This window comes from Corvus kubaryi, unplaced genomic scaffold (assembly GCF_017639235.1).
Source record: "Corvus kubaryi isolate FWS band 111438036 unplaced genomic scaffold, C.kubaryi_AGA036_p1.0 37253, whole genome shotgun sequence".
Lineage (NCBI taxonomy): Eukaryota > Metazoa > Chordata > Aves > Passeriformes > Corvidae > Corvus > Corvus kubaryi.
The window spans coordinates 376,920-401,424 of record NW_024581075.1 but is presented as its reverse complement, the minus strand read 5'-3'; the positions used below and the strand labels follow the sequence as shown (position 1 = coordinate 401,424).

The 24,505-nt window shown below is 48.2% G+C and overlaps 1 protein-coding gene across 4 annotated transcripts in view; it reads right to left on the bottom strand.

Annotated features, from left to right (window-relative positions):
- Positions 1-1,534: 1,534 nt before the first annotated feature.
- The window catches only part of SCN8A (sodium voltage-gated channel alpha subunit 8), a 57,552-nt gene continuing 34,581 nt past the window's right edge, over positions 1,535-24,505 (bottom strand). For all 4 annotated transcript variants that reach the window (XM_042023673.1, XM_042023671.1, XM_042023672.1 and 1 more), the window contains 14 exons: positions 23,093-23,331; positions 22,757-22,930; positions 21,709-22,065; positions 20,161-20,631; positions 19,569-19,686; positions 18,573-18,727; positions 18,035-18,208; positions 13,697-13,819; positions 10,026-10,310; positions 9,573-9,626; positions 8,758-8,895; positions 8,016-8,120; positions 6,773-7,043; positions 1,535-5,571 (listed from right to left, as the gene is read on the bottom strand). In XM_042023673.1, coding sequence (XP_041879607.1) covers positions 4,424-5,571; positions 6,773-7,043; positions 8,016-8,120; positions 8,758-8,895; positions 9,573-9,626; positions 10,026-10,310; positions 13,697-13,819; positions 18,035-18,208; positions 18,573-18,727; positions 19,569-19,686; positions 20,161-20,631; positions 21,709-22,065; positions 22,757-22,930; positions 23,093-23,331 — 3,812 coding nt within the window. In that variant the 3' untranslated portion in view covers positions 1,535-4,423. The remainder of the gene's footprint in view (positions 5,572-6,772; positions 7,044-8,015; positions 8,121-8,757; positions 8,896-9,572; positions 9,627-10,025; positions 10,311-13,696; positions 13,820-18,034; positions 18,209-18,572; positions 18,728-19,568; positions 19,687-20,160; positions 20,632-21,708; positions 22,066-22,756; positions 22,931-23,092; positions 23,332-24,505) is intronic.

The following is a 24,505-nucleotide window of genomic DNA, read 5'->3' as shown; positions in this document are numbered from 1 at the left end:
GGGGTGAGGGGTTATGGGATAAGGGGTTACAGGTGAGGGGTTATGGGGTGAGGGGTTATGGGGTGAGGGGTTATGGGGTGAGGGGTTATGGGATAAGGGGTTACAGGTGAGGGGTTATGGGTTGAGGGGTTCCAGGTGAGGGGTTACTGGTGAGGAGTTATGGGGTGAGAGGTTACAGGTGAGGGGTTATGGAGTGAGGAGTTATGGGATAAGGGGTTACAGGTGAAAAGTTATGGGATAAGGGGCTACAGGTGAGGGGTTATGGGATAAGGGGTTACAGGTGAAAAGTTATGGGATAAGGGGTTACAGGTGAGGGGTTATGGGATGAGGGGTTATGGGGTGAGGGGTTATGGGATAAGGGGTTACAGGTGAGGGGTGAGCCCTTACAGGCTGAGCCATCACAGAACAACCTCCTGCCCTGCCAGAGCAGACCCAGCACGGAGCCCCCCCTCCCCGCCGAGGGCCCCCACCTGCCCCAGCAAGGGGAGCCCCGAGCGGGCACCGACCCCGGGGACCCAGCACGGGCTGAGCCGCGCCCACCGGGCACCTGCGGGCACCCGACACCACAAACACCAACAGCCTTCCAACAGCTTCTCCTGCACCTCACTCTGCTTGGAAAAACCACCCTAGAAAGCCTTGGAGGAAGCACAGAGGAGGAGGAAGAAGAAGGGGAGGAGGAGTGAGAATGCAACCAGGGAAATAACTGGGACACCAAGACAACCTTCCCTTGTACGGTGAAAAGGGTAACGTTTATTTCATTTTCTTTTGGCTTATAGGGTTGTTAATCATGTTGGGTAAGACCGGTATGAGCCACCATGCAATTTCTAACACACTGATCTTCACTAGTGAGCTTTTACAGCTTTAACAGCTTGTTGCTTTGTGGCGGGGTATTTTTTTTCCAATTTTATTTTATTTTTGCAGCAGAAAAATCATTCAGACTCAGGTGTGGCCTTTACGGAACACCACGGGGTTACCTGAACTGCTTTTTTCAACATTGGCTTCCATATTTTAAAAAAAGGTGAAGGGCAAAGTGAATGAAGCAGCTTGGACTGGCACTTCATTATCACCCTCCCCTCCGCACTTCTGGAGTCACAAATTAACCCAAAAAGGGAGGATTTTAGAGGTGGGAGAGGGAAGGGGACTACTTGAAGTGGTTGTGAGTTTTGGCTACATCTTTCTAACGACACCACCCCCTCCTTAAACTTCGCTCCCAAACCCCTGAACCCGGAACGTGAATTCCGTGCAGCTGTTTGAATTTGGAGATCCGGGTGGGACACGAAGGTCCCCGTGCCTCTTTGCCCCCAAATTTCCTCCAACCTCGGCTTCACCCAGTGAGAACCCATCACTCCTGCTCCCCCGGGGAGGAAACTAAAGGAGAAACCCAGCCCCCAAACACCCCTTCAATTCCTTTTTTTGAGCGGAAGAACCAACTCCGGCCGCCAGAAGGCTGAAGGATCTCCTCCCTCTCCCCCTTCCTGCTCAGGGACCTGCCGCGCCTCGTACTGATAAAACGTTACAACAAAAATCGTATCTGTACAGAGTTTGAAGGGACTTTTTATTTTAAAGTAATTGAGCAGCTTCATGAGTTGCCAGCACAAACGCTAACGCACCGAGCGTCACCCACAAGACTCAGCCCAGCCTAAGAACAATTACGAAGTTCAGCCAAATCTTGCATAGAAGTGGTCGACTTATTGCACATTGGAACCCAAAAATAGACACTTTTGCTGCTGCAAATATCACTTGCAAGAAAGCTTTTGTTAAAATCTATTTTGGGGGGGACTAGGGGTTTGTTTGGAATTTTTTGTTGTTGTTGTTTTTTTTTTTTTTCCTTTGGGGGACATTTCCTGGCTATCTAAAGTCTAAGGACAACAGAAAAATCTTAAAAAAATAAAAATAACCATGGACAATGGCATAAGCCAGAAGCCATTCTATAATTTTTGTAGTTCTTTGTATTTACAAAAAGGCATGCCAATAAAATAAAATGATATATTACAGTATTTATAATATTCTCTTAAAAAGTTCAACCACACTTTTCAGCTATTTTCTCCTTTTTTTTTTTTTGTTTGGTTTTTTTTTTGTTGTTTTTGTTTTTGTGCTGTTTACAATGTAGCCTGTACATATGTATGTAGATTTTTTTGTTTCTTCATTATTATTGTTATTAATTATTATTATTATTATTGTTATTATACATCCCATCCTAGGAGCAACGAGGGCAAGGCAGGACAGACGAGGTCCCTGCTGTGGAGCAGACCTGCTCCCGTGCCGTGGCGGTGGCGGGGCCGCCCCGAGGATGCCGAGGTGGCACAGATGGCTGCTGGATGGCTTCCTGCTTGGGTTTGGTTTCTTTTAGGTGATTCCTGTCATTATTTTCTGGGTTATGGGATTCTGCAAACTGAGATTCATGCTCCCGTCGAGCTCTGGCGTCTTGGGGGGTTGGTTGTGGGGTTTTTTTTTTTTTCCACTGGTCTGGGTACCCTTAGTTGGGATGGGTCCAAACGTCCCCCCCTGCGCTGCCCCTGGCCCTGAAGAGACACCCCCAAGCTCCGTGGGGCTGGCCTGAGAACCGGCTGAGCCGTGAGGACACCCCAAGACGGAGCTGGGCGTGAGGAAGCAGGAACAGCCGGGCGTGGCTGGCGCTGCCCTCCTGCTGCAGCGAGGGCAGCCCAGGGGCAGCGCCCATCGCCCCCAGCCCCGCTGCGGCTGCGGGGAATGGGACCGAGCTGAAGGCACCGGGCCCCTGCTGGGCTGCAGCCCCCAAAACCCCTCCTGGCTACACCCCAGGCCACCAAGAGCAGCAGGACGCCGGGGTCCAGCTCTGCGTCCCCACACCCGAGCAGGAGTCCCGGTGGCCGCGGGAGAAGCGAGGGCGAGTCCCAAGCCCATCCCCGACCCTGGGGGCAGGATCGCTGTGGGTGAGCTCCCCGAATTCCTACTAGCAGAGATAACATGCTGCTGCTTCTTTTTTGTTAACATTTATCTCTACCAAAAGAAGTGTCTACACTGCAGGATGGAGGCTGAACAGTAATTCATAGTATTAATGCTAAATATTGCAGGATACGACTGACCTTGTTGGCTGGTTGAAGCCCTAGGTTTTGGATTTACAGTGACATGGATAACAAGCCATTCCCAGATTTATCCTCTCCCCTTTGGTGAGGTCCAGAGCAGCATTTTGAATTTTTGTTCTATTTCAGTGTGCAAAAACCATGGCTGTATGGAAAAGAAAAGTTGAAAAGTTGTTAAACAGACACACACAATTCATTCATCTGCTCGTTGGGTTTTGTCGGGGGTTTTTGTGGCTTTAGAGTTACCTCGGGGGTTTTTTTGTCTGGGGTTTTTTGTTGGTTTTTTTTTTTTTTTTTGTTAGGTGTTTATTTTTTTTCTTCTACTGGCAGGTTTATGGAAGATTCTCTGTGAACTGGGACGGACTGGTGCCGGGCAGGAGCATCACTAAGGTTTCTCTCCAAATACAGTGTGCGGTAGATACTCAGTGGAGTGCCTCGAATTTATGGCTTAACACACCTCTGTGGACAGGTGACTGCGTGTCTCGTGGTTATGGTTCCTCATGCATGGTCCCTGGTCATGCCGTCATGCAAATCGCTTCGACGCGTTAACGAGCACTTTGTTTTTGGGGGGGGGGATCAGCCCGAGCTGGCTCCAGGCTGAAGGTACCCGATTACCCCATCTCCCAAACCAAGTAAAGCCCATGTAGAAAGTAGAATGCAAATAATAAATCTCAAATAATAAACTATGATAACTCAGTGGGCTTAATGGGTGCTTTGTTTCATTTTTCCTTTTTTTGTTCTACTTGTTTTAACTCTTTTTCCATTTTTTTCTCTTTTTTTTCCTTTTTTTTTTCTTTTTTTTTTGCTGCTTTAACTAAATGCAAATCTAGTTTTGCATGAACAAACCCATTAACATTGTGACTTCTGGGTTTTCTTCCGAGAATAATCAACAAAATGGGAAAATAAAATCCATTTGGGGCTGCTTTGGAAAATACATGAATCCCAGCAGCGGGTTTTGTTTCTCTGGGTGTGGGTGTGGGTGTGATTTATTTTGCTTGTTTGTCCTAAGTTGCATTGACTGATGTGGAACATGCAGTATCCACCTGCCCAAACAATAGAAAATCCTTTTTTTTTCCTTTTTTTTTGTGTTTAAATGTTTGTTTACAGGGTCCTTTAAACAGGTGGTAGGTCACTGCTTTAGATGCAACGCTGTCACACAGTAAGCAGACTATGTTTGGTATAAGATCTTCAGGTAAGTGTCTCCACAGCTGTTCTGTATTGATATATTTCAGGAAGTTTGTAAACAATCTTTTTTTTTTTTTTTTTCACTTGCAAATATTTGAATTCGTACAATTCTACTATTTTTTTTTTTTAATTTTTTTGTTTGGTGTTTTTTTTTTTTTTTTTTTTTTTTTTTTGTCTCAACACTTGGATTCCCTGGTGTCTTTTTGTCTCTTTGCCTTTTCTCGCCTCCCCTCCTCCGCCCGCTGCTGTTTCTCCTTCTCAGGTTTGGTGACGCTGTCGTAGGACGGCAGGGACGCCGTGGATGGGGTGCCTTCCTTTTTCTCCCTGTTAGCTCCCCCGTTCTCCAGTTTGGTGGTGGCAGGCCTTCGGCTGATGAAGCCCCGTCGTGCCAAACGAGCCCTGTAAGCCCTCTGGATCACCACCGCCGACACCTCCTCCTGCTTGCGCCGCAGCGTCGTGGTGATGGGCTCATAAGACACTTTGGAAGGGTTGGAAGCCACAAATCTCTCCTCCATCTGCTGTCTCAGGATATCCAGCTCCCCGCTGTCCCCCAGCACACGTTTGGTGAAGGCAAACAGGATGTCCAAACAGTGGATCCTGTCCCCACTTACCATAGGCAGGTCCATGGCGATGAGTTCAATGGTGTTGGGTTTTGGGACGCGGAGGGGATGCTCCAAAGCGTCAGCAAAGTCCGCGAGCTTGCTGTACTCGATGAACTGCGTGGCGTCGGGGTCGAACTTCTCCCAGATCTCATAGAACGTCTCAAAGTCGTCCTCGCTGAGCGGATCTGCGCTCTCCTCCGTCGCCACGCTGAAGTTCTCCAGGATGATGGCAATGTACATGTTGACCACAATCAGGAAGGAGATGATGATGTAACTCACAAAGAAAAATATCCCCACCGAAGGGTTCCCGCAATCCCCCTTAAAGCCGCTGCCCGGGTGCTCTTTGTCCAGGTCGCAGTCTGGCGGCCGGTTCAGGATGGGCAGCAGGAGCCCGTCCCAGCCAGCCGAGGTGGTGATCTGGAACAAGCAGATCATGCTGTTGCCAAAGGTCTCAAAATTGAACATATCATCGATGCCAGCCTCATGCTTGACGTAGGCGAAGTTCGACATGCCGAAGATGGAGAAGATGAACATGACCAAGAAGAGCAAGAGGCCGATGTTGAACAAGGCAGGCAGGGACATCATTAAGGCAAAAAGCAGTGTGCGGATTCCTTTGGCTCCTTTGATTAATCGCAGGATGCGGCCGATGCGAGCCAGGCGGATCACTCGGAAGAGAGTGGGTGACACAAAGTACTTCTCAATGATTTCAGCCAGGAACATTCCTAAAGAAGAGAGGCAACAAGTGTGACAATGGAGACGGCACAGGCCGCTGCTTCCTCTGAGCCTAGTGACAGAGGGGGCCCATGGAACACCTTGGCTGGATTTTCAGAGGGGCTCTGCGAGCGAGAGGTCCCACGTTCAGGCAGGTTAAGTCCTCCCGAGGGGCAGTGGAGGGGCAGCTCCGATCTCTGCTCCCTGTCACCAGTGGCAGGACACGAGGGAATGGCCAGAGCTGGGCCAGGGGAGGATATCGGGAAAGGTTCTTCTCCCAGAGGAGGGTCAGGCACTGCCCAGGCTCCCCAGGGAATGGGCACGGCCCCGAGGCTGCCAGAGCTCCAGGAGCGTTGGGACAGCGCTGCCAGGGATGCCCAGGGTGGGGTTGTTGGGGTGTCTGTGCAGGGCCAAGGGGTTGGAGTGGATGATCCCTGGGGGCCCCTTCCCACTCAGGACACTCCATGATTCTGTGGTTCTAGGTCTTTACTAAATGCTCTGGCTCCCTAAATAGTTCTCCTACATGGAGAGGGAAAGAGGTTCAGCTTCATCCCTCCTGGATAAGGATGAACGAGTTGCTTCTTGGGCACATCTGCTCTCAGTGCCTAACGCTGCCATGGGAGCCAGGACTCCGCTCTGAAGGTGCTAAAAGTGTTTAAGATAAACCTGATTCCAAGCAGCAGCAAAAACTGGGGCTGAGTTTTAGGCTGCGGGATGGTCTGAAGGCTGGTGGTTTGTCAGCGTGCCTTGTGCCCTGCCAAGCTTTACTCCCATTCATTTGTGAGGTTGTGCATATTTTGCAGACTAGATGCTAAAAAACTCAAAACCTGTTGGAGGAAACATGGATTCAGCATCCAAACAAACTGCAAACAAGTCACGTGCTGTGGCAGGAAGCCCTGCAGGGCTGCTTCCAGGGGTTCCTGAGCGTTGCAATATTCTGATGAGGTGAGTGAAACTTCAGTTTTTAAAGACAGAGAGAGCAATTGTCAAGTGGTTTACTCCACACAGCTGGAAAGGAATGCCAGAACAGAGGGAAGAGGCATCAGTCAGGACTTCAGGCAGACAAATTTTGCCACGGTCTCTTCCCGAGGCTTAAAGGGAACCTTGAAGTCCTGGTACCTACACATCCCCTTCGAAGACAAGAACACGTTCTACCCTGCAAACACCAAAACAGCCTGGCACCCCAAGACCTCAAACCGGTGTCACACTTACCCACGATGGACAGAATCACAACCACGAAGTCAAAAATGTTCCAGCCGATGGTGAAGTAGTAGTGCCGCAAGGCGAACATCTTCAGCACGCACTCGCAGGTGAAAAAGATGACGAACACAAAGTTGATCCAGTAAAGGATGTCCTCCATCTGCTTGCTCTGAGTATCTGTCTCCACCATCATGGTCACCATGTTGAGGCAAATGAGCATCATGATGACGATGTCGAAGGCTTGCTGAGTGACAAAGTCAAAGACGGCTCCTTGGATGCGGTTCTGGGAAACGGAAGAGACAAGGAACCGAGTTTGAACAAAAATCGTGCATGTGTGGAATGGTTTGGATTGGAAACCTCCTTAAAACCATCCCATTCCACCCCCTGCCCCAATGTCCAACCTGGCCTTGGACACTTCCAGGGGCAGCCACAGCGTCTCTGGGCACCCTGTGCCAGGGCGTCCCTGCCCTCACAGGGAGGAGATTCTTCCTCATTTATCATTAGTCAACAAATTATTTCACCGTTGGTGGAAAGAGGGACGAGGACGTCGTTTTGTCAGTATTTAACAAAGCTTTCAAGGCAAACCCTGTCCACAAGCCAGACTGCTTGGGGTAAAGGCAGGAAAATGCCATTATTTACACCCCAACACGCCACTCCACCCCTACGAGCAGCGCATCTTCCTCTTTGCTGAGCCCAAAGGGAGGGTGATGCCCTCCCAGTGACAGCTGGGGAAAGCAGCCACATCCTTGCGCTGGCACCCGATGGGTACCAGGGTGAGAATCCAACCTCTTTTGTGTCCTGGCAGCACCACAGACCCAGAAGCAGGGTGCTTCATCCATGCTTTATCCCTACAGTATCTAAGGCACTCAACCCCAAACCCTTTCTGGCTTTCTGAGGGATTCAAAGTCTTTCAAAAGAAACCAGGGAAAGGAGCTTAGTTCTCCATCAGTGCAGCCCCCAAGGCTGGATAATTGCCAAAGGTCCCCCTGCTAGTGCCAGGAGGCTCCTACTCCACATCTAGGGCCCCTCTAGGGCCTGGATGATGTTTTGGGATTATTTTGTTGATTCAAGTGATGAACTGATTAACACCAACCCCAGTGCAAGTGTTTTAACCTTTGCAGCTGATTCCCGAGTCACAAGGACAAGAACAGGGCGATGTGGAGTCCAACAGGAGTTAGAACAAAGGATGCTTTTGGAGCCAAAGCTCCTTTGAAATCTACTCAGGTTTTCCCTGAGTTCCCTCTAACACACTCACCAGAGGTCGGGGAATGGGCTTCTGAGGCTTCTTGGAGCCCAGTTTTTTCATGGCATTGTAGTACTTCTTTTGTTCTTCCGTCATGAAAATATCTTGACCTCCAAAGTAAAGGGGCAAAAGGAAAAGCAGTTACAATCAGCTCACACACACCAGAAGGGAAAGGAGTAAATCCCAGCTCGGGCAGGAGGAGACCTGCCAGGTGAGAGGCCGGTGGCAGCCACTTCAGACAGAACTAACTCGCACTGTACCCAGGCTGTACTGATCTCTCTCTAAAAATGACTGTTTCTCCTCTAAATGACCTGTCCCCCTGCACTGCCTCCTTCCCCACCCCTCTCTCCCCTCTGTGATGAACGGCTGTGAGGTGTGAGGGCTTTTACAGGAGCTGCACGAGGCAAACCCTCGGCTTGAGGAAAAGCAGGATATGAGAGAAAGGGAAAGGCAAGGAGGACATCTTGCTTCCAGCCTGTATTTTAGTCAAGGCATAAAAAAAACCCCCAAATGCATGAAAATGTAGTCTAGGGAAAGTGTTTCATGTGGCTGTAGTTTAAATCAAGCCTTGGGCTGCGTGTTGTGCTCCCTGAGTCTGCTCAGCCATTCCCACAAGGCACCAAGAGGTCGCCAGCTGTAAGAAAGCTGCTTTGTGCCCCAAACTGACTTTATTTTGCAGAGAAACCCACCAGCCTGAAGACCCAACACTCCTGGAACAGGGCTGAGCTCGAATCAGCAAACACAGATCACTTATCTTTTTCTTCTGTTGATTGAAGTTGTCGATGATGACACCAATGAACAAGTTCAGGGTGAAAAAGGAACCGAAGATGATGAAGATAACAAAATAGATGTACATGTAAATGTTGTCCTCGTACTTGGGTTGCTCTTCTTGCTGAAGGGGAGATAAGAAGAGGAACAAAGGACATTTCAAAGACATCATACAAATATGGGCAGAATGAGATTGGTCGTGTTTCCAAACTATTTCTTTTGAAGATGCAGGACCAAAAAGATCAAAAACCAGAAGAACATTTTTATGCTTTCCTGGCACAGTGATATTTGTTTCAAACCTGCATTCAGTGCAGGACAAGGAAATGCATTTAAAAATATTTTCATATAAAACCAAGACAATAGAAGGGGGAAAAAACTGAAACCAAAAAGGAAGGCATGGTATTTGCACGATTCCAGCATGCAAGAACCAGAGAGGTGCCCGAGGAAAGAACTCCAACCCAGACATGCTCAGACTTCCTTACAGACTTAAGATTCATGGGGGACCTTCTGGCTAATTCCTCCCCATCATTTATTCTAATGATTAAATCTGTAACTTCATTGTATTCGTTCCTTCGCTGTATTTCTACTCCAGTTGGAGTAGAACAAAAAAAGCAACCAGAAGAACCTCCCTTTTTGGGATTTTCTTGAGCATCTTTTAACTCATCAGACCACCAGAGCAAACGAAACAATCACAGCATGAAATAAATGCTACAAGCACAGTTCTACAACTTCTCCTCTTGATTTTACCAAAGCAAAAGAGCAGACAGAAATAAGGGGGAGGGGAGTTTGTTTGCATGTTACCTTTCTGGAATCTACAGCTGCGTACATGATGTCCATCCAGCCCTTGAACGTAGCCTGGCAAAGAAAACACACATTCCCTGAGGCAGAATTCACCCAAAATACAAGAACAAGCCTGAATTGTGCCAGCTTTGTCAAGGACTCCTAATGGCCCTGTACCGTGAACTTTAATATTATTTCAATATTCCTCTTTCCACTTAATCAAAATTACATAAATCAAGCTCAAGTAGTTGATCCATGGGAACCTCATGAGGTTCAACCAGACCAAGGGGAAGTGGACAGACTTGGGGCTGGGAGACCCATACATTAGGAAAGAGAAGAAATATAAAACGGCAAATCCATTCCAGCCCCAAGCCGGGTGGGCTTAATGGGCCACTGCATTTCCCAGGGAGGGAAGCCCATAAAATGCATTTTGTATTTCCCACTCCCAGGGCGATGGTAGGAAGCCAAACTTACAACTTGCAGAAGAGCCAGATATCCTGCCCCAACGTTGTCAAAGTTAATTTTCACATTCTTCCATCGGATCTCTGTGGAGTTGGGTGGCATCAGAGCTTCGCAGTCTGTCTTGTTGTTAACAACATCTATCTCAAAGCGATGCTCAGATGTTTCATTAAAGCAGTAATGATATTTCCCGGCAAACAGGTTAACCCCCATAATGCTGAAAATCAGCCAGAAGATAAGGCAGACCAACAAGACATTCATAATGGAAGGGATAGCGCCAACCAAGGCATTGACAACCACCTGTGTTGGAAGGGGTGGGAAAAAGTTTCAGTATAAAACACGAGGCAGGAGACAGCAAGCATCAGTACAGCTGTTTTTGGGGGGGGAATAGGGGACCAGGCCACTGACACATCGGTGGTGGCTGCTCCACACAGAAGTTGGCAGTGAACTTATTCCAAGCGGTCCCAAATTCTGCTTCGAAGCCACCTGGGGAAGCTCTGTTTTCAAAATAAAACAGGCCACGCCGCTGGATTTGCAGAGTTTGGGTTTTGGATTCAATAAAGCAACAATTCTTTTGTATCGTTTTCATTGCCCAAAGAGAGAGGGGGGCTCAGACTCTCTGTCATAGCAAACAGGCTCCTAGATGGAATTTTCTCAGAGCCACGTGTGAGGACGCTTTTGCTCGTGGATTCAATAGGTTTCATCAGCCAGTAGCCCCTCCAGCCATTCCCCACGTTCAAACAAGGCTGTGTTCACTCCGGGGCCTGATCCTGCTCCCACCAAGGGCCCCAGCAGTGGGGTCAGGACCAAGCCCAGCATCACTGTGGTCACACTAAGCACTGAGTAACATCAAGATCATACTGTGGACTAAGCAAGGCCAGTCATGTTGTCCCAGGCAGAGAGCTGAGCATGCAGCTTGGCAGGCTCAAGAAGACAGAAAAGCCATGTTCCTTCCTCCAAACGGCAGCAAACGCAGCAGGAACAAGGATGGGGTTTGTGAGAGCTCATCTCTTCCTAATTTTAGCCTTTCACAGTTTGGGAGCACCATGTCCCTGAGCATCCCCGGCCAACACACGACCAAATGTAAGCTCTGAGGCTTTTAATAGAGGCAGGTCAGCAGGATATTAAATCTTTTATTATGATCTCCTAATTTAGATTCCTTTAATAGATGAACAGAATCTAAACTCTTGTTATCCCTTTGCCTTAGTTTTGAAAGACAACGCAACTCCACGGGGGCTTGGGAGGGTCTCAGTGGTAGAACATGAGCCACAGCTCGTCCTGCTCCCTTCTCCTGCCACACCACCCCTTGCTGGAAGCCACCACCACCCACGCATGGCCTGCTGTCACCACACCCACTCGGGTGCTCGGGGCCAGCTTGGCCTGGGCTCGGAGGGCTGGTCTAGCAGAAGGTGTCCCTGCCCACGGCAGGAGGTGGGACTGGGTGGGTTTTCAGGTCCCTCCCAACCCAAACTGGTCTGAGATAGAGGCATGGAGGAGAACTGGAGACCACGGTGACGTGGACAGTGAATCTCCCGTTCTCCGAGTGCTAAACGGCGTCACGAACTCATCGCTACAGCCAGCAGGTCTGAAGACACAGGTGAGAGCCCCACCAGGCTGCACATGGATTCCTCTGCTCTCATTCTCCCTTCATCCCAACAGGATGCTCAGCTGCTGGACACCAGCACCACACCAGCAGCACCTTTCGGGTCAGACCCTCCTATGAATACATTGATTTATTCCAGTTACCACATGAAGCAAAAGAAGGGTAATATCCTGATATCCTCCTGGAATCTGGCCATTTATGGTTCATTAAATCTCCACAGCTTTCCAAAAGGAGTGAAAGGAGGAACATGGCTTTTGTGTGCAGACTGACAAGAACACATGCACGTCTCACAGCATCACTATCAAACTCCCTGGCCAAGCTCAGAGCAGAGCAAGCTCCTGGAAATGCAGATTGCTATGGAGGAGAGAAAAGCAAAGAACTACAGTTTCAGTCTCCTTTGCAAAGGCATTTCAGATCTCTGTCCCTGGCTCAGAGGGATTCGTCAGCTTGGATGGGGCAGTGACACTGGTCTCCAAGTCAAAACAAAGGAAAAATAATTGGGTCTAGGTAGCTACCAGGGCTGCAGTCGTAACTATCAAATCTCCCGTGGTGAAAATTCCCCACTTTAAGCACGAGAATTCCCTGATTGTACATTAGAAATCTTCTCCCCAGCATGGCTTAAAAATAGCTTTTTTTATCTCCAGGTTTAGTGCTAGGCTTTGTGATCAAACTTCTGGGTGGGACCTGAACCCAGCCCAGCTAACGCTCTGTGTTACCATTAACAATTTAACCATTAATTAACCATTCATTTTTCTTCCTTTGTGCCTGTACTGTAGACTGGAGTTTAGAATTAAACTAAGGACACAAGGAACTAACAGCAGGAGAAGGTCTTAGAGAAGAAACATCTCCTTTGGAGTTGGAGCTCGTGAGTTTCTATTACTTCCCAGGGAATCTGAGGATCCCTCCTCAGCTCACTGCTCCTCCTGTGCTGGAATTTGGGCTCCATGACGCTACAGCAAACCCAAAGATCAGAAGGATCCAGGTGGAATTGCTCCAGAAGGATCCAGATGGAATTGCTCCGCTCAGACCCTGAATTCAAACTGCGACTGCTACTCCCTTCCCTTTTTATTCCAAATGCATCATTTTCTCTCTTGCAGTATCCCTGATTACGAGCTGACTGGGATTTAGCACAAAGCCCCACGTTCTAAGAGCACCTGGGAAATCCATTAATACGAAACAACCTTTATTTGATTTTTTTACTGCACGATTTTTTTTTTTTTTTTTTTTTTTTTTGCATTTTCTTAGGAGACTATTTCAATCCCAAATGGGACAAAAAGCACCAAAAGGACAGAATATTAGTGGCAAAGCAGCGGGACACTGCAATAATTGAAACACTCAAGGGAGTGGTGCCAGTACCAATTCAAGGAAAGCTTGTTAAGTTCAATGCTTTGCTTGTGCTTTGTTCTGGTTCCACAGTGACGGGACAGGGACCAAAAAAGCATGGAGAAAGGAAGGGGACAGAAAGGAAAAGCTTCACTACTAGACAAGGCTGCCAGTCACCACCAGACTGGACTGAGAACAACAAGGTGCAACAAGAGGAATGAAACCAAAGTTTTCAAAGAGCTGAGCTCGCCCCAGTCCCTTCCTGCAGTGACCCACGAGAGGCAGCAGCCTTTTCCCCTGGTTACTTTTTTAAAACCCCCTCAGACAGAGTCTTTCAATCCAATTCCACCAACAGCCAACACCTGGAGGGGCTGGAGACCCTGAGGTGGTTCCAGTTCTGCTTCTTTGCACCTGGTGATTCTCCCTAGATAAAGATATTACAGCTGAGAAGCCCCTCGGATGCTCGAGGTCAAAGCCAGGCCAAATGAGAACAGCCAAGTGTCGACATCGGCTACGAATGGCAGGTGGTTTGGGCCAGTAATTAATGTAATGAGGCAGCTTATGCATCTCCCTTTGTTAGAGGGGAGGGTGCAGCGGTGGGCAGGGTGAGGGTACATCCACGTAGAGGTGATCAAGTCAGCAGCTGCATCATGATTCTGTTTGGAATTTTCTTTCCACCAGTTTTGATCAGTTCTAGCATGCTTTTAAAAAAAACCGCTCCACGGGCATGCAGAAGGATCAGCTGCTAATGGCATCTTACCCTCATCCCCTCAAATCGGGACAACGCTCTTAAAGGCCTCAAGGCTCTTAGTGTCCTAAGGGATTTTATGGCACCTAGTTCCGAGTAGCCCAGGGCATTAGCTATAAGGCTGACTAAAGAGACCTACACAGAAAATAGAAAAAAAATAGAAAAAAAGCCAGAAAAAAATAGGAAAAAAAAACAAAAAAGAAGAAAGAAAAAAGAAATTAAAAAAAAAAAAAAAAAGAAAAAAAGAAAAAAAAAAAAAAAAAGAAAAAAAAGGTTCCAGACTGTTAGATTGGATCCCCTAGCCCTGATTGCCCAGCCCAGGAGCCACCTGGGCCGCCCCAAATACCGAAGCCATGACACCAGCTGCCTACTTCACTTGACTGAACCGACCTGGAAGGAAATAATGCGGTTGAGAAAAGAACAGAGGGGAGAGATCAGTGAGAGAGAGGCAGAGACACACACGGAGAGGGGCTGTCGGAAGGAAGAGCCCAAACGATGACAAAAACCTTACCCTCGCCCTTTACCGGCTGCAGGATCCCGGCGGCGCCCATGAAATTTAAGCCAGACAAATGTTAAAGGTACCTATGAGAAAGAATACAGATAAATACACACACTGCACACCTGCGCCAAGCTCTCCGCGGGCACCGCGCCACCGGGGACCGCGTCCCTCTGCCGCCGCCGGTCCTGAGCCCCGCTCCGGCTCCTCCTGCCTCACAGCCCCAGCGGGCCGGGCTTTTCCCTGCCTGGCACGCGGAGCAAACGCATTTTCTGCCCGCTCCAAGTCGTGCTCGGGAGCGACCCCGAGGGAGGAGCCGTCTGACAGCTGCCCAGGCTCGGGTGCTGAGCTGCAGCACAGCTTTTAGGTCCGTACTCCAACGCTTCTCCAGTCCCAAGGAGAAGCTGTTCAGCAGCCCGGGGTCAGATTTAGGCTCTGAACGTGTGAATGATCAGATATCCTTAAACCCACCGAGTCACAGGTGTGACTTGGCCACACGGAAACAGTTACGGGCACAGCACATCAGCTGCCACTTCTCGCTCGTGTCACGCTACAGACACAGAGAAGAGAGACGTGAACCCTTTTTAAGGGGAAAAAAAAGACATCCATACACAGCAACAAACAACGGAAAACCACGGGAGCTCCTCCTGGAACAGGTGGGGTTTGAACTGAATTCTCAGAATAGGACACTTCCTATGCATCATTCTTTTCTACAAGAGATACTGGAATAATAAAGTAGAATTCATTATGAGGATGATCCTAAATTCCACGCGTATTCCAGGGAAATACCAGATCCACATTTCGAATGCATAAAATGTGTGGGAAAATTGAGATTTCATCTTATTTGGGCATGTGGCTCATGTGCTTTTTCCAGCTTCATATGGAAGGTGTCCCTGCCCACAGCAAGGGACTTGGAATTCGATGATTTTAAGGTCCCTTCCGACTCAAACCGTTCCATGATTCTGTGGAATCTGCCCCAAAAATAAGTGGCCACAATTTAAGGCCACATGGAGCTTTGGTTTTTCCATCCGACTTCAAAACTGCACTAATGTGAACCACGCCAGGGGTGTCCCAAAGGTTCCAACAAAGTCTTTGTGAGGCAGAATTAGCTCAGTCAGGCCAGGACCGAGCCCTTGGCAACGTCAGTAAGTTAAAATCCTGGGCACAAGTCTAAAAATCCGATGGATTTGGAGATGTGGTCTATTTACCCTGAAAAGGTAACACTGGAAGTGCCCCATCCCTGGAAGCTGCCCCATCCCTGGAAGTGTCCAAGGCCAGGTTGGACACTGGGGCTTGGAGCAACCTGGGGTAGTGGAAGGTGTCCCTGCAGGGGGTGGAACGGGATGGGCTTCAAGGTCCCTTCCAGCCCAAACCATTCCATGATTCCATGATGCCATGAAGACAGAATCCTCATTTTTAGAGCTTCTTCCCCTCGGGATAACATCTTACTCCCGAGCAGGACACTTAAGACCGTGACAGAAAAGGCTGTTTGAGCTTTTAGGGATCTTTGAGGATTATTCCCTGAGGACATTCCAACAGAAGACACAGCAGGCACCGAGGTCGGACAAAGGGAATCCCAGATTGACTGAAAAGCAGAATCCTTCATTATTACCCAGGAAAAGTCTTCACAAACACACCCAGGAATGGGGTTGAGGAGGAGGGGAATTGGACAATGCTATAGCAACCTGCAAAATAACATCCAAGAGCGTTGTTAGGATGCAAAGGCTCGTTCCCTGCCGTCCTGGCTCGCTCCAGCCCCTTCCACAGCACGCCACAAAATTTGGGTTAAAAAAACGTGATTCAACAGATACAGGACACAAAGCATTGCTGAGATTTTGCTGAGGGATATTCGGGCGTCTCAAAGTCACATTTCAGATTTTTTTTTGGTTTTCAGGGAAAAACGTGCAACTCTTCTGTCTGTGACACCGAGGGAAAACAGGAATTCCTCCTAAAGCCCTGGGAATTCCAAATCCTTCTACACTTGTTCCCCCCCTGGACGTGTGTTACCTGCCTGGGAAGTTCCTGATCTTTGCTCCACCCCCAGATACTTGGGAAGGAAATTAAACTTGTACCACATCTGCCCATTAAACTGCACTTCATCCAAAACAACTGGAATTAAACTGGTACTTTATCTTCAGGCAGTGAGAGAGATCCAGGGTTATTGCCAGAAAATGACTTATAACGTGCAGGTTGTGTCCAAGGAAAGGTGTTGAGGGGACCAGAGAGGATTTAAAAAAAAACCAGAATTCCAAATTTCAATTTTCCTACAAGAAACACAGAGTTTGAGTCACTTCTGCCCCTGAATTCCAAGCACAGTTCCTTCCACCTACTCAGGAATATTTCCAGAGTGATAATGGTGCTGAACAGCAACTGAATCATACACAGAATGTTCCAAAGGAGAAGCTTGGAAAAATTGGTAATTCTTTTCTAACACACTTGCTCTTGGGGCAGTGACTACAGCCACTGACTCCCAGATGGATGTGATGAAACACTTTAAAAGAATCCAAGCACTTGGGATTCTAAATTTCCTATCGAATTACACAACTTTCTACCACTCTGGACAGCACAAATTCCGTTTATTTTTAATTCCCTCGCTGTGCTTCAGAGCCAAATTTATTGCTAAAGCTTCTCTCTGTTGTCTTTTTTCTTCTAATTCTACCATTTATTCTCCCCCTTTTATTTCTCAGATTTACCCTCCCTCCTGAGACGTTCTGCAGGGGGATTCCAGGGCGCCTCTGTCCCGACCGACCGTGTCCCTCACTCATGCTACGACCTCTGAGCCGTCCTTCTCCTTTGATACCATCCTGCTGCTTCTTTCCTGGGCATTAGAACTTTTGAACAGAGGGTGGATGATGCTGAACCTCCCCGTGCACAATAAGCTCCCCAAGTATGGAGATTCTCACAAACACACGCGCCCCACGGTCGGAGCAGACCTCGTGGGGTGCTGGGATGGGGAGATTTTGCTGCCTCATCACCCCCTCATCATTAATAAAGCAAGGAAACGATTACAGAGAACATGACTCCTCGAGATGTCACCAAGGGATACCACATCTGTGGCACAGCTGTCCCACTGGTACCACCTCCCAGGGGCTCCATACATGGGCAGGTCTCCTAGAAATTCTATTTTCAGCAGAGCAAAAGAGCCAAGGGCTGGAAAATCCTCCTTGGTGCCTGCAGGGCAGAAATCCCACAGCTGCACAGGAAACACTGGCAGTACCCAAAGGGCTCAAGGGTTTTATCCTTGTGATGCCATGAAGATTTTTGCCTTTTCTATTATACCCCTGTTATACCTTTTTTACAACTTCTGTATTCCTCGTGCTTTCTGCCTACATTCTTGGACTTGTTTGTCAAGCTGAGAGACTCAACATTTTAGAAGCTTCGTAGCCAGGGATCAGCGTGCCCCAGACCCCAAGGTCCTCTCCAGAACACATTCTGTAAACCAAGATAGAACCATCCAGGAGAAGGCTCCTTGGGGAGGGGAGCTCACTGGAGCCTCTCATTGGGGAATCTTTGATAGATCTGCTAATTAGTAACACCTATAATGTTATACCCAATCTTTTGGGGTGGGCATTTGGAGGGGTGCACCTCGATGCATGTGACCTGGACGTGTGCACCTAAGGATCCTTAAAATAAATCCCAAGGTAAAATCCCTTTTCCCCTTCTAACCGTGTATGACTCTTTGATTTTAAGACCAGGAAAAGGCACCACTTGATTTGGGAATTCAGAGATATCTGGGACTGAACCGTCGTTAAATCTACGATTCAGTCAGGACGGATCTCAGGAGGAAACATTCCCAGCGTTCTTCCAACCACCACCGTTCCCCCAAGCAGAAGTAAGGAGGAGAGGATACATACAGCCACGATGAGGAAATCCAGCCAGCACCAGGCGTTGGTGAAGAACTTGACGAATCCATAGGCACACCACTTCAGCAGCATCTCCAGGATGAAAATGTACGTGAAGACCTTGTCCGCGTACTCCAGGATGGTCCGGATGGTTTTCCTCTGCTCTATGTAAATATCCTCAAAAGCCTGGGAAACAAGCAGGTGCTCGTGTCATTACCTGGGATTTATTCCACAGTTCAATGTCGTTATGCAGAGGCTTCACATGATACTGAGATGAGTTAAATACACGGTTATAGATGAGCTGAATATATATATATATACAAAAAACATAAATCAAACATAGACACTAGGATCAGAACCCCGATTTGAAGGCTTCGTTCTTCATTTAAACTAAACTAAAAACACCAATAAAAGCTTCTGTACAGTACCACGATGGAGCTGGGTTGTTCTCCATGTAAGAATTCCCCCAGTTTGCTTTTTCCCAAAACTTCCTGTACACAATCAGATGTCCCCGAGCTCAACATCTCTGGACTACACATATTTTACTCACCAGAGCACCACTGCTCAGGAGGATCATGAAGATGATGAAAGTCTCAAACCAATTGTGCTCCACAATTAGGAAACAAGTTTTCCTCAAGGTCCACCACGACTTTCCCAGCCCCTCCTCAATATTGACCTGACAACATTTGCAGCGCTGCATACAACCTGTAACAGGGGACAGGGCACACCTTCACTCAGGTAACACAGGGTTTAAGGCAAACACATTAAATTCTCACTGTCTAGAAGCAGTTTTGATGCCACCAATATGAAACATGCTGAGTATCACTTAAAACTTTTGCATTCTTGAGGATTTTAGGATTGTTTCGCCACTTCTGTGTCTGGGCACCAGAATTAACATCCATTTGGGAACAGATCAGCTCGTTCTATTTGGTGAGGTCCATGCTCTTGAGGAGACAAATGGAAAACTTGCTGATAAAATAACCTTGAACCATTTAAAGCATCTTTGCCATGGGAATTCCTGTAACGGATCGGCTCTTGAAAGACATTGAGGCCAGTTACAGGAAAGGAAAAGTACTCTGCTTCTAAGTACTTCAGGCATCAGCTGCACAAAAATCATCAGGCCATCTATAATTCTTCAGAAATTCCTCCCTGTGAGGGTGGGCAGGCCCTGGCACAGGGTGCCAAAAGAAGCTGGGGCTGCCCCTGGATCCCTGGAAGTGTCCAAGGCCAGGCTGGACACTGGGGCTTGGAGCAACCTGGGACAGGGGAAGCTGTCCCTGCCCATGGCAGGGGAGTGGAATTGGGATGAGCTTTAAGGTGCCTTCCAACCCAAACTATGGCATGTTTCTATGATCTACATCCTAGCAATGGCAACTGCATCTCCGAGAGCTTCACTCTGCAAATCTCTCTGAATTAGTTCACCAAGAAGGGCCTTGAGAAAAGCTGAGAGCCAGCCCTGATCCAGGCTGACCTAACCCTAGGGTGAGCTTACAGCAGACTGGTCCCCAGAACATCCCCAAAGCCTCCTCCTTCACTCCCTTCTCACCTTCTGTAAAACAGGCATCTGGGTCCAGGTACTCCTCTGGTGCCTCCACGGGGACTTCTTCCACCTCAGGCTTTATATCAATGGTGCTGCCCTCAGAGGAGCTGGTCTCGTCGAGTTTCTGCAACACAAAACCCCAATCCAATCAATGATCAGTTCCCAACAAGTATCAAACTTCACGAGGACTCAGCCATTTGTTCACCACATTTACTGTAATCAAAGTTGTTTCCTCACTTTAATCACAGAGCTCCTGACCCAGCTTATGTCTCACGTTAACAGGACAGACAGGACTAAGTATTTATGTTATGAAAGGTGCTCCTGTCCATGGCAGGGGGGTTGGAACTAGATCATCTTTAAGGTCCCTTTCAACCCAGGCCATTCCATGATTATATGTACTTTACATTATAATTAGATACATTCACAAGTATTTGTGGCTTCCTATAGAGCTCCTAGCACAAGAAACTTCTGTCTTGAGTGCAAAGACAACACCATAACATAAACACCAGTTTTGTGCTGGAAGGACGCAGTTCTGCCTGCCCAGAGGTTCTCACAGCGGGCTAAACGACTCGAAAGAATTTTTAGCACTTCAACCCACCTCCTTGCTGCCGTCAGGATCTGTATCACTGCTGAAATCTTCTGTGTTGAGGTTTTCAAAATCCGATTCCCCCACAGCAATGGGGACGCGGACGGTGAGGTTGGGGTTGTTGATGAAGGACATGTGATCCTCATCGATGATGTACTTCTCGACGCTGCTGCCGATGCCGCTTGTGGTGCCGTTGCCGTTCTTCTGGTAATCGATGTCCCTGTTGATATCGGCCCCGGTGTGGTTGGCGATGCAGTTCACCTTCTTGTCATACAACTCATCCAAGGGTTTCACCTCGTCGGCCTCTCTCTGCTTGAAGTGAGCCTGCATGAACTCGCGCACCTTGGCCTTGGTCCAGGCAATGCCCTTCTTGATGCGGATGACCGAGATCTGCAGGTTGTTCATCTCCCCGTCATCGTCCGTGGCTGCCAAGTTGTCTGCGCTGAAGGAGCTCAGCAACAAGGCCAAGAACAGGTTCAGCACCTGAAAGGGAAGAGGTGATGCTGGACTGACACACAGGGTGGGTATTCCCAAGGCTGAACGGGAGCACTCGGCACCCAAGCCCTGCTGATGCTGCAGAGCTGTCTCCAAACACCACTGAAAACCAGCTCTGGTGTCCCACAAACTTATCCAGGTGCCCAAGGCTCAAGGTATGAGACCCTGATGCTGCAACAAGTTCCCTGAACAGGGACCCTGGTGCAGCACACGGCTCTAAGAGGTCCCAGGGGTCCCTGACTTGAGCCCCTTGCAGGATCCAGACTGCAGATGTCAGAGAGGGATTTAATCCCCACGGCATTTAAACTCAGCTTTACTGATTTAGTCCCATCTCTGCCTCAAAGAAAACGGGGAAAATCTTGGCATTTTGAGTGATCACTCCCAGCTCTATTTCCTTGCCCACATCCCCAAGACTTATTTTATCAAAACCCTTTGGCAAGACAGGACCTCTCAGAGAGAGCTCACAACTACTTTGAGGAATTGTGACTGCTCGTGTGACTTCATTCTTGCTCACATTTCCCTCCACAGACTTTTCTTCGTAAAATTTAGGGCCAGAAGGAGCCATCATGATCTAGTCCAACCTCCCACACAACAGGCCGTGCAGTTTCACAGCCCATTCCTGCACACCACAGTACCTCATGACTGAGCCAGTGGGCAGGTTTTAGAAGAAACTTCCATCCTCATTTTAACACTTCAGGACCTTCCCCTGTGCACCAAATTATTTAATTTCCTGGTAATTAAAATGCCAGGTTTTGCTTCTTTTAGCTTCTTCTGTCCCTCAGGTCAGGTGTAGGTCTGTCCCCTTCGACTGAGGGTTTCATACCTTCAGCTTTTATTGCAAAACGCTTCATTTATGGGCAACTCTTTAAGGTCCTCATCAAGCAAAGAACATCTTTAACATTGTGCTACCAAAGTCTGCGGGACTCTCGATACATCAAAGGCCAAGAGGGACCTCAACAGAGCAGGAACAGACTCACAAACCATCACTCCCTCATCCTGGGGTCTCCCCGAGTTCTACCCCACCCAGAGGCAACCAAGAAAGCCCATCAGTAACCATTTACTGACCACTAAATTTCCGATGACCATGACCATCATGAAGACAATCAAGCACATGGCCTGTCCTGCCACTTCCATACAATCCCACATGGTCTCAATCCACTCCCCACACAACACACGGAAGACAATAAGGAAGGAGTGGAAGAAATCGTGCATGTGCCAGCGGGGTAGCTCACACTCCGCATTGATCTTGCAGACACACTCCTTGTAGTTTTTGCCAAAGAGCTGCATTCCCACCACGGCGAAGATGAACACGATGATGGCCAGCACCAAGGTCAGATTCCCCAAGGCACCCACTGAGTTACCAATGATTTTTATCAGCATGTTCAGAGTGGGCCAGGACTTGGCCAGTTTGAAGACTCTCAGCTACAGAAAAAAAAAGCCAAAACAAAACAGACAAATCTTAAGCAAAGAGGAAAATCAAGCAGAACTTCCTAACCAACAACCAACTTGTATTTTATGTAAAGGTAAGTCCATGCTTCTGCTGCTGAGGTCACGGGGAGCAGAGAATGCTTAACCTTTCTGGAAATTTGGGCTTGTGCATTTTAACTTAGTTATTCCCCACACGCTGATCTCCCTTCCCAAAAGAAAGGTCACCCTTCCCGGCCCAAATGCAACAAGCTGCTGCTCAGACCTCGTAAAGAGCAGTGATGAAGAAAGAAGAGCCCATAAAAAATAGCACCACTCAATCTCTGTCCTCCCCAAACCCAGAAAAATGTGGGTCTTCCCTTGTCCTTTGTAAATGGGAAAAATTTCTGATGTGAGGGGAATGGCTGGAGCTGTGTCAGGGGAGGGATAGGCTGGATACTGGGAAAAGGCTCTTCCCCTGGTTGGGCACTGCCCAGGCTCCCCAGGGAATGGGCACAGCCCCGAGGCTGCCAGAGCTCAAAGAACGTTTGGACAACACTCTCAAGCACAGGGTGGGATTGCTGGGGTGTCTGTGCAGGGCCAGGAGCTGGACTGGATGATCCTCGTGGGTCCCTTCCAACTCTATGATTCTAAACTTTGTAGTAGCTCCATGATGACAACATTGAAAGAGAGCTGGAACATGGAATACCAATCGGAAAGATCGCAGCACGGAAAGTCCTTCCACATCTGCAAGACTCAGCTCCATTAAACTGAGGGAGACAATAAACCCATCAAAGATGTTCCAGCCTTCTTGAAAATAATAGTATGGATCCATTGCAATGAGCTTCAGGAACATTTCTGCTGTGAAAATCCCAGTGAAAACCTGGAGCGGGGAGGAGAGACAGACAAAGAACAGGCAAAGAGTGACTCTTGCTTATTTTCTGATCTTCGTGCTAAGTATCGACACTGCAATTTATTCTAAGCCTAAGCCCACATCAATAAGCAGGAGCAGAGCTGCAGGGAGTGCTCACCACTGCTCTCTTACCAGATTTCCTACGGAGAGCACGTGTTCGAACTCGGGGGTCATGGGGTGGTGTTCCATGGCCATGAACAGCGTGTTCAGCACGATGCAGATGGTGATGGCCAAGTCGACAAAAGGATCCATGACAATTAAGTTCACGATCTCCTTCAGCTTCATCCAGTATGGATGGCATTCCCAGATCAGGAACATATTGGCAAATTTGTACCAGCAAGGGGGACACTTCCTCTGGGACTCTTCCAGCTCTACAGGTACAAAACAAAACAGAGGTCAGGCTTCATCTCTGAGGCTGAAGAATTACAAAACTGTGAACCTTGTGAAAATGGCCGTGGAGGTGACACGAGAGAAGAGCTGGGTCAAGTTTGTGGGCAGGTTGGACATCGGGAAGAAATTCTTCATGGAAAGGATGGCCAGGGTGTGGAAGGGGCGCCCAGGGAGGTGGCGGAGTCCCCATCCCTGGGGGTGTCCTAGGAATGGCTGGATGTGGCACTCAGCGCTCTGATCTGGGTGACAGCACGGGGATCGGTCACAGGTTACACCCAACAACCTTGGAGCTCTTTTCCAGCTTCAAGGATTCTTGGATTCTGGGATTTTATGATTTTACTGGGCTTTGTGACTTCTCCTTTGCTCCTACACAACATCTACACAGCACCTGCACCGGGTCACCAGAACTGCCGTCCGGACCCTGTGCTTCAGCCCCACCAGGATGATTCAGTGCAAATTATTCCAAATGAAGGGCTATATTTAACTCCGAACTGATCAAGGTAAAACAGCTAAAATCAAAGTTACAGATTCCAAACGGCTTTTGGTGCCAGTTTTTAAATAACTGAGATGGATTCTGTGCTGAACACAGACACGGTCTAAAAGAGGAAAGAGATGACATAACGCTGCGAAGGATTTTCAGCAGGAATAACCTGATTAAGACTAACTACATCCATTTACAGAAATCAAACACAATGCTGTGTCCATTTTTTTTTTTTACACTGGCTTATCTCAAGTGCTTAGGGGAAAAAAAAGAAATACAAATGAGGAGCTGCCCCCATTTATTGACTTGCTGGTTCCAGTCAGGCTGTGCAGCTGTGCACCCTCAACTTTTATTCTTTATGGGAAGGGAAAGGACCACTGTGCTCTCCCTCCCATTGGTTCTCTGGTTGCTTAGTATTTAGTTGCCTTGGAATTTCTGAAGTTAAAAAGAGGCCCGTGGCACTGGAGCCCGTAGGCGTTTGCGCAGGAGGGAAGCGGCAGCAAAACCCTGCTCTGTTTCTAAGTATATTTAGTTTTCATACAATTTTATTGCAGGAGACAGCAGGAATTTGAGATCATCAACCGCATGTGGCTGCTGTTCATAAATTCTTGCTGGCTCCTGCAGAACATATTGGGAAATCTCATCTCCATGTGCTGTCCATTCCAGAATTCCCA